This window comes from Dermacentor andersoni, chromosome 11 (genome assembly GCF_023375885.2).
Source record: "Dermacentor andersoni chromosome 11, qqDerAnde1_hic_scaffold, whole genome shotgun sequence".
Classification (NCBI taxonomy): domain Eukaryota; kingdom Metazoa; phylum Arthropoda; class Arachnida; order Ixodida; family Ixodidae; genus Dermacentor; species Dermacentor andersoni.
In genome coordinates this window covers 81691963-81700963 of record NC_092824.1, presented here as the reverse complement: position 1 = coordinate 81700963, position 9001 = coordinate 81691963, and the positions used below count along the sequence as shown (strand labels likewise).

The 9001-nt window shown below is 44.2% G+C and overlaps 1 protein-coding gene across 1 annotated transcript; it reads left to right on the top strand.

The window, feature by feature from the left end:
• The first annotated feature begins 303 nt into the window (after positions 1–303).
• On the top strand, positions 304–8907 carry LOC126517511 (leptin receptor gene-related protein). Its single transcript, XM_050167243.3, has 4 exons — positions 304–382; positions 2378–2452; positions 6040–6238; positions 8155–8907. Exons 2-4 carry the CDS (start codon positions 2412–2414, stop codon positions 8266–8268), a joined length of 354 nt encoding a protein of 117 aa, XP_050023200.2. The 5' UTR covers positions 304–382; positions 2378–2411; the 3' UTR covers positions 8269–8907.
• The last annotated feature ends 94 nt before the right edge of the window (positions 8908–9001 follow it).

Below are 9001 nucleotides of genomic sequence, written 5' to 3'. Positions count from 1 at the left end.
GCAAGACGACTGTATGTCGGGAAAAATGCGAAAATTTTATATTCGTGCCTGCGCTGCCGTGCTTTCGCTAGTTAAAGCAGATCAATAAAACTATTTTTGTTTAGTTGGAGGAAAGTGTTTAAAAGAATGTGAATGCGCCACTCGAGCTGCGTCTTGCTCTAGTGTCGCACAGCGTGTGCGCTATTTTCTTACTAACCCGCGCTGTATTGTTTTGTGACATTGAAATCTATTCGGTGCTGAGGTTGTCCTTAGGCAGGCAAACGCTCTTCACATCAAAAAGCCCACATAACACAAATTTGTCCAGTGACGGTGTTACTGATTTAGAACTTCCTTTCTGTCCTTGCGCCACCCATGGTCTTCTCCACCGGGCGCCCACCACAGCGTGAGTAATCCGTTTGTTTTGTTTGTGTGGTTGTTGCGCATATGTTGCGAGAGGGAACTTTCCGATGTTGAAGATAGAGACATTTTGCTGCGCAGAAAGTTATCTTGTGGCGCGTAATCTTGCCACTGAGAAAGACAAGGATATTACCCCCCTGGTTGCACTGCGATGTTTGTGCAATGGGCGGGTCATTATTATTCCGTGCTTGACAGGAAAGTGACAGTGCACTTTGGCTATGGTAGCGAATACACAGCTTGCAGTCAAGCTACAATTTACGCGCCGCTAATTTGGCTCAGGGCACCTGTTGCTTGTTTTGTACACTACTACCCATACTATGGACTGTTTGTTTAAATCATGATGCTTGTGCGCAGTATCCAGCACCTATTGTCTGCTTTGGCTAGTAGATTATCGTAAAATTGGATACTTCTTTTTAAGAGTTGCCTTTTACTTTGAAACAACAGGCGGCCATAAGGAGTGTGAGTGAAAAAGCCGACGCAAACCATTTCGCCTTGCAACAATTGCAGATTGCCACAGGAAAGAATCCCGTTCAATTCAGTCGGGGGATCAAATGTACCAAGCTGTCATTGGCGCATTGATTAAATAACTAGCACCGAACTGGACAACGCTTTCGTATACAAAATGATTTTGTGCAAGGAAAAGCCCAAGAAACGTTTCATCTTCAGAAGTTTTGACTGTTAATGAGTGTTTGCATGTAGCATGCATTGAAAACTGAGGAAATGCATTGTAAAAGGCTTGGCATCACTCGCCGAGCCTGTCATTTGCAGAAAGCCAGTAAATCGGAATGTAGCGGTAACTTACGTTGAAAATAACCAAAAAAGCTCTTGTGCTGCAAGAAATAAATGAACTGGCTAGCTCTGCAAGTTGCGTACACAGTGCTATTGAAGAAGTACCGACGTGATATTTTCAACTTGTAATTATTTTCTTTTTGCATTATATAAAGGTCGAAACCCTTCAAAACCTACAAAGTTATTGATAAGCATCAGAGTACCCTAATTAGTTTACTTACCATTTGTTTCTGACGCAGTTTAAGTTTTGGTGCATACTTGGTGGATGCACCATGACACGATACTCTGCTTTGTTCCATACCTGCCATAGCTGTCGCTGCTACGGGCGAGAGCAGCTGGACGAAATGCATGCAGCACTCTTTTTCTGTTGTGAAAGACACTGTACTTGGTATCAACAACTAGCAAACACCCGATGGCAGAATCCCACATTTTTGCTTTAAAACGAATTGTCAATGATTCTAACATATAAGTTATCTTGTGTATATTTCACTAGAACAAACAACTTCCTTGTGGGGTTTTTATGGATGCAGTCACCTGTAACTCTTGTTTCTTATGTCACATTTTACTGGCTACGTGTTAGTGATCGCTAGGAATTTGTATTGCACAGGCATTGGAAAAGTAACTGTGTGGTCCAGCAATACAGCCTGCATTGGAGCCCCCCACGAGTGTGACCAGGGCGTCGGTGATGAATCATCACTAAAAGCAGCCATCAAACAGACCCCTAGTACATAGAACTCGCTTATACAGCTTTGCCTCTCTCTCTTTTTTTTTTTTTTTTTAAGGTATAATTTTCTCAGATTGGCATACATGTGTAAAGGATTTTTCTTTGTAAGCAACCTCGTGCATAATGTTATTGCTACACAATGTCAGGGATGTTGCTGTGTTATGACATCACAGTAATGTGAATGCTAAGTCCCGTATTTCGTGACCAACTTCACTATGAAATTAAATGTCTTTTGATTGTTTCACTACCTTCACACTTCCCAAGCGTCACGATTTTACGCACACAAAGCGCGTGGTAGAATTTCTTCAAGTTCAAAATATGTGTGTCATGACTTTTTTAAGCGACATTACCTGCATTTAAGAACATTTGTCTGGTTTAGTGGACATTGTTTTTTTTTTTTAACTTAACACTAAAAGAAATCCAGAGGAATGAGCTGTACATGGAGGTGTGTGCTTTTTCTTTTTCCAGGCTTGTTGCCCTTGCCTTTTCGGGGTCAGTGGGCATGACCCTACTGGTGCTGGGATGTGCCCTGCCACAGCCCAGGTGAGTGCGAAACGGAATGCTGTGTGATTCCACAAGCCGGAACACACTGGGCTCCAGCTTCATGGAACAGATTGAAAATCGGCGCTTGTCTTCCTGTAGAAAGCATGGCGGTCAATCGGTTGAGGGAGCACTGGTAGCCGCACTTATCAGGCAGCGATTCCAACATTACACCATGCTCCGATAAATCCAACTTTACCAGCTGCTGTGGTAGATTAGCGACTGTGGTGTTGCACAACTGAGTTCGAGGTCACAGGTTTCACCCTGGTCGCGGCGGCCGCATTTCGATGGGGGCCCAAGTGCGAGAACACTTGTGTGCTTAGATTTAGGTGCACATTAAAGAACTCCAGGTGGTCAAAATGAATCCAGAGTCCCTAACTACGGTGTGCCCCGTAATCGGATCATGGTGTTGGCACGTAAAACCCCAGAATTTAATTTAATTTTTAGCCCTGAATCACCAGTGCAAAGGCTGGTAAAAGTTCATTATCTTGATGTGAAGTTGCTCTGGTCAGTACAATATAAAAAATGCCAGAGAGACACCAGGCACTCATATAAGCAGAATTTTATTGCATGTCTATAATTGGTATCATGGTAATCTCATACTTATCCACAAGACTGAGGCGTATTTGTTTATAAGTCGTGCGCGCATTTGCAGAAGCCCCTCAAAACGATTTGGGTACACTCTAAAGGACCCCTCACCAGGCCCCATTGGAAATTTTGGTTATGTGCAGGAAGTTGTGAGGCGTCGTTTAGCGAGTGTTTTACCACAAGGATTTTTTTTTATGTTCATTATTAAAAGAGGTAGGAGAAATGAAATGCTGCGTTGCCAACACTCTCTCTCCTGCCTCAACTAGCATCTGCAAGTGGCTTTGCTTCTCTGCTTTCTCTCGCACCAGAGCCGAGGGGCCAGGTCTCATTTGTGCTGCGAGCGCGGTTACTCTTCTTTTTTCTCTTCCTTTATTGCTGCATGGGGTGATATTGTGCGTTCCGTATTGCATGGTTTATCGAAGTCGCATGCCCTATTCAGCGACATTGCAAGTCTTGCATAGAAGCACTTGTGCATGTGACCTTGACTATGTGGCCAGAAGCGGGATGCCCTTGAGGGAAAGGGCGCGCAAGGTTTCATTTGAAATTTCAGCTGCTTTCGCACGCTGCAGCCATTGGATACTTCGCAGACGCGATTGCCACTGCGTGGTGGACGGGCTGGGCTTGTCACGCTTTGTGCTACTCATAGGTTTGCACATGAAAAGATAAAGTTAAACACTTGCGGTATGTGCTTTCCTTGGCTTTTTCTTGTTGATGTGATGCAGCATCAAGTCACAGAGATGTATCCCAGATGTGTTTCATTACTTGGGCTTCAAGCTGTCTTATTAGCTGTTAACATAGACTGTCTTTGCTGAATTGGAACGTGCCCTTGGGATGTTAAGCCCCACAATCCGGTTCGACCAAGATGTCCTGGTGCCATTAAAAGCCATCAGTGATCATCAGTGTTTTTAGAGTTATTGTTGCAGCAAGCAGTGGGATTGTTTACCATGCGTATCTTGTATATTAGTTGCCGTGTTTGTAGTGAGAGTGTGTTGGCTTGTCCTTGTAATTTATTATTATTTTGCAAGTTACTGCCTTGTCCTCAACATGCTGTGTGCATGAAAATAAGCTTTCATTCAAATTGCTTACCATACTGAAGGTTCAGCTCTGCCTGAAATATCGGAGTGAGGCTGCAGTACTGGTGGTGGCATCTTGTAATGCTTTGTTCAAACAAAGTGTGTAGAGTTCTTATTCTCCCGAGCAGCAAGGCAACCTTCATAAACAAGATTATTTTAAAGTTATGGATCTGTCTTGCTTCTCTGTTTCACATTATCCTACGAGAAATGTTGTGTTGCACAAAAACATTGAGTTTGTTGCAGTTGAATATAAGAAACCAAGGCTGACCTTCATATTAAAAACACATCTTAACTTGAAGCTCATGCTCGACTTGATCTAAATAATGTCTGTTGTGAACTTGCTGAAACAAACACAATGAGCATCTTGGGCACGTTCACGCCAGGCATCATTTAGATCAAGTCAAGTGTGGTCTTAAAAGTTAAGATGCATTTCTATATATGTGGATCATTCTTTAAAGGGACACTAAAGTGAAAAATGATTTCTTCTGCATCAGTAAATTACCTTTCTAGGACACCAAAAACACCACTCTTACCATGATACGACGCTTGGTAAGCCAGAAAAAGCGCACAAACGAAAGAAGGGTGGCGACGCCTCCTTCAAGTTCCCACACCTGGGGGCTGTGACGTCTTGGATTTTGATGGCATCTTCTAGGGCCTACTAATTATATATAGCGGTACAGATTGACTACATTGTGTTCTAAAGGAACCAAATATTCAGCATGGCAAGTTTCGGAAACCTTTACTCAGCCAACGCTGTCCAAATGCGAAAACATACTTTGGAATCCCCGACGTCACAGTGACGTACCGGCGTCTGGGTTTCGGCGCGAAATTCAAATACTGATACTTCGACCTTCATTTTCTCACCCAATAATCAAACTATTATTTTGAAATGACTGCCTGCAGGGTTCTTAAACAATGCTTTATTAGTCTAAACTGATTTACTGTTTTGCTTTAGTGTCCCTTTAAGTGACAAAAAGGTACCTTTACTAGATGAGGGCTGGCTTCTAATCACCCTTTGTCTTCTGCTTCTCGTAAGAGAGCATAATTTGAAGCTCACAGTCTTTGTGTGCCATTCAGGGCCATAGTCAATGAGGCTGATGGGCCTCTTCGGTATTTCATGCTGCTGTTTATTGTAGGCCAACTGCAGAAAAAGCTAGGCTGCATAAAAAACCCCAGCTTAGGATATTGTAGATACAGAGTAGCCTCTATGCAATATATTATGTTTGAAGTGTGAGTGGATGCGTCTCAGAAAAATTGCGGATCCGCACAGTTCTGATACTGAAACCGGAGAAAATGCCATTACTGCTTGCTGGAGGCAACAAATGACTCCGAGCTCCCGATTCTTTGGCATGACCTCGAAGGCTGGGTGCCGCCCGCAGCTGCTTGTGGCGTGCTGTAAAATTTCGGAGGCAGCGCGCTGGGAATTGTGACATATCCACTGACCACGAGATTCATGTGTTCTTTGCTTATGTGCTATGTAAAGGCTGATGATAAGAAAACAAAACAATTACCAGCCCTCCAGCATTTTCGTGATTGCTTCATACGTACTACTCACTTATTACCAATTTAGCAGAAGTGACATTCCATTGCAGTTGGCTTTTAAGGTTGTTACGTGAGAATTCAGTTTCACTTCTGCAGCAGATGGCAATGGTACTGCTAAATGAGACACAGAATGTTGCTTGAAGTGGCTGTCCTCTTGCAGCGTGCCTTCTGTGTGCAGATAATGATCTAGCTGCAGCCCTTCAGTATGGGCGACCACATACTAAGTGGATTGAACAGCTACCGTTGAATCATCTTATAAGTCGCATCCGACGTCATAATGGCTTCATTATAAGCATGTATTGGTTATGTGCCGATATTGGCTAGAAACGTTATAGATGCTACTGTCACGAGTAGGACTGAGACATGTGGTACAATTGTCATGTGCAGCAATTGGTACCCCTTCTTCGTGGTGCTGTTTTACGTGCTGTCGCCGCTGCCCACGTTGATAGCGCGCCGCTTCAAAGAGGATGTGGCGAGCTCCAGCGCAGCGCAGGAGCTGGCTTACTTCATCACCACCGGCATCGTCATCTCGGCCTTTGGCCTGCCCCTGGTGTTGGCACGGTCACCCGCAGCACCCCACGCTGTGGTAAGAGATTCCTTCCTTTGGCAAACAAACATCTTCTGCACGTGAGACAAATTTTATTGATAAGGTGGCCATGCTTCCCAAATGGAAAGATGTGGTTGCATACCTGCCAACCCTGCTGAATTTTCGGTAAATTTACCTGAAGCATGTGAAATGGGCTACAGCAAAGCTGTGAAAAAAGTCATTGCGATCTAAAAACAGTTTGTTGCTTGTCAGTCCTCGCTGTTCAAGGTTTTCTGCTACTTGTCTGCTATGTACAACAGTAAATCACTGTGAATGAAGTACATATGCATATCTCGCGAAAGGCATGTGCTCAGGGGAAGCTTAAAAAATGCGTGCTATTCCTGCACCCCCACTCTTGGTGCCTTGTCCGCAAGACTTTTACGAATTTTAATGTTCACAAGTTGGCAGGTATGGGACTGTCAAACTGGGATTAGAACAGAGAAAATTGGCTTGTTAAGTCACCGGGAGAACAAGATCAAGGCAAGCAGATTTGGTTTGCAAGGATCTTGCACAATGAGAAGCTAATTCTGTTATGTCACATTGTTGGCAGTTCACCCACAGTGACGAGGCACTCTGCTCTCACCTGCATGATGCTCCTTTGCATGCAAAGGTAGCTGCATCCATAGATTAAAAATCAAAGGGACAATGGTATATAACGAGGCTAAGACAGGAAGGTGAAGAGTGGCTCATGGAATGGCTAGGAGGTGTAGAAGTTGATGGGAAGATTATTTTTAACAGCGGAGCTGTTTAGGGGCTTGCAATGTCCATTCACCGTGGTTGTTGTTGGCAGAGCGCGCGTCTGTCACGCCAGGCGAGGGTTCCCCGCTGGGCCGACAGGTGGCGCCACAGCGAGCGTCCGTGAGGGAGCGTGCACCAGATGGTGGGAGAGGAGTGGTATATAAGAGAAAGTGCGCCCATCAGAAGGCCTTTCACGCCATGGATGCCGAATGGTTGGGAGGTCCCAGTGTGCTCGCCGGTGAACTCTAGCTTGTACCCGCTCCAGAAACAGCGGATGCCGAATTGCTAGAACGTCAGCACTCACTTGCCCGGGAGCGCCAGTGTCGTCAAAGAGTGAGTAATCACTCACTTTGCGCTAGGGAGACATGAACTGCAGATCCTAGCTCAACGCAGCGATAAAAATTACAAATGACAGGATCTGAGTAATAAACATTAGGCAATAAATTGAGAGGATAATCACACGAAACCAGTAATTACTCAACAGAATAGATAATCACAAGAAAAGAACAGACACACAAAAGAAAATCACAAGGGAAACACAGCACCGCTGTTTCCTCAGATTTCACAAGCTTTAATTTTTAGGTAAGACGGTTTCGTTTTGCATGAGAATCAGTAAGTACTCTTTGCGTACGGCAGAGTTGGTGGCCTTGCAGGCTATATTAATTCATACAGCTTTCATTCCGCAGGCGGGAACGGCATTGGTAACTGCAGAGGCTTCTATGTGTGGGATCAGTTGCGACCTTCTTTCCTGCAACCTGTTGAAAGTACAGAATCACCAATATAACTAAAATGTTTCTTTGACTTTACTGTTGGTAAACTAGTGACAGTACATTATGTGCAGTAGTAGTCACATTGTTTCACATGTTGTCAGTTGCGGAAAATGTCTATTGCGATGTGCAGACAAGCATCAGAAAACCAAACCTTTCTCCTCTTTCCTGTCCTGTTAATTTTTTTGCCTCTAGCATTCCTCAAATTCGTTCACCTCAGTGCAGGTTTATGATTGTTTCACAAAGAGCCCTAGTATGCACTACTGCTACCAGGAGGTAGTGCTTTTATTTAGCACCTGCACATTCTGAAGGCACTGCTGGCCTTTGCCTACATTTTATTTATGCTCGAAATAAACTTGTTTTGAGAGTTTGTGCACGTTTTGACAAAAAAAAGCCCTACTTTTAATGCAGATACAGTGGAGTGCCTGCGGCCTGGTACTTGCGGGTAACGTCGTTGTGTTCATCACCATCCTTGGCTTCTTCCTGGCCTTCGATAATGACGAGGTCGACTACAACATGTGGTGAATATTGCAGCGGCTGGAGACGGACGACGTATCTGCGTGTGTGTGTGCGCTGGTGAACTTATGGTGCACACTGTACATAGTGTGTAATAAAATTGCCCTCCCACATCCTGCCCTGCAAGCTTTGCCAAGCGGGGCAGGTGAACATTGCGTAGAATAGGTAACTGTTGCTTTATGGATAGTGGAGCCAAAAATTGTGCTTGTTTCGACAAAACGAAAGGGGGCTTCGCAATACATCCGCTTGCATTACGCTTCTCATGTTGAGCATGGGAGATGTAATTTATATATCCGTTTATTTGTACAGCATGAAAAACTTGTATGCCACGAGGAGACGTCATGGAATCGTTTGTTAAAGACAGTGTGGCTAGAGATCTGTATTGCATGTTGTGCTTACGACACCCGCCGACTCTCTACCGAGTAGGTATGTTGTTGTTGTGGGCTACAAATACGAAGTCGCTCATTTGCGTGGAAATTTTGACATTTGTCACAATGGTGCCTCTGTTAGTGAATATTTCTGATGTAAGCATTTCATTATTTAACGAGCATGCATCCCCCTTTCAATCACTGTGCATGTGCTAATGAACTGTAAATAACTGGACTTGTAACTGATATATGGGTTTAATAAAATGTGTACGGCACCAAGCTTCTCACGTATCTTGTATTTCTCCTGTTCGTGCATGGAGGGTGTTTGCACCATTTAAGTACCACGCTGTCTGGCTACAGATCAGCTCTACTGC

Bases quoted from the DNA above. Each gene is read 5' to 3' on its own strand.
- LOC126517511 (XM_050167243.3), top strand. From the start codon at position 2,412: ATGACCCTACTGGTGCTGGGATGTGCCCTGCCACAGCCCAG. The intron at 2,453-6,039 runs GTGAGTGCGAAA...TGTCATGTGCAG, and splicing joins TGTGCCCTGCCACAGCCCAG to CAATTGGTACCCCTTCTTCG. The intron at 6,239-8,154 runs GTAAGAGATTCC...CTTTTAATGCAG, and splicing joins CCGCAGCACCCCACGCTGTG to ATACAGTGGAGTGCCTGCGG.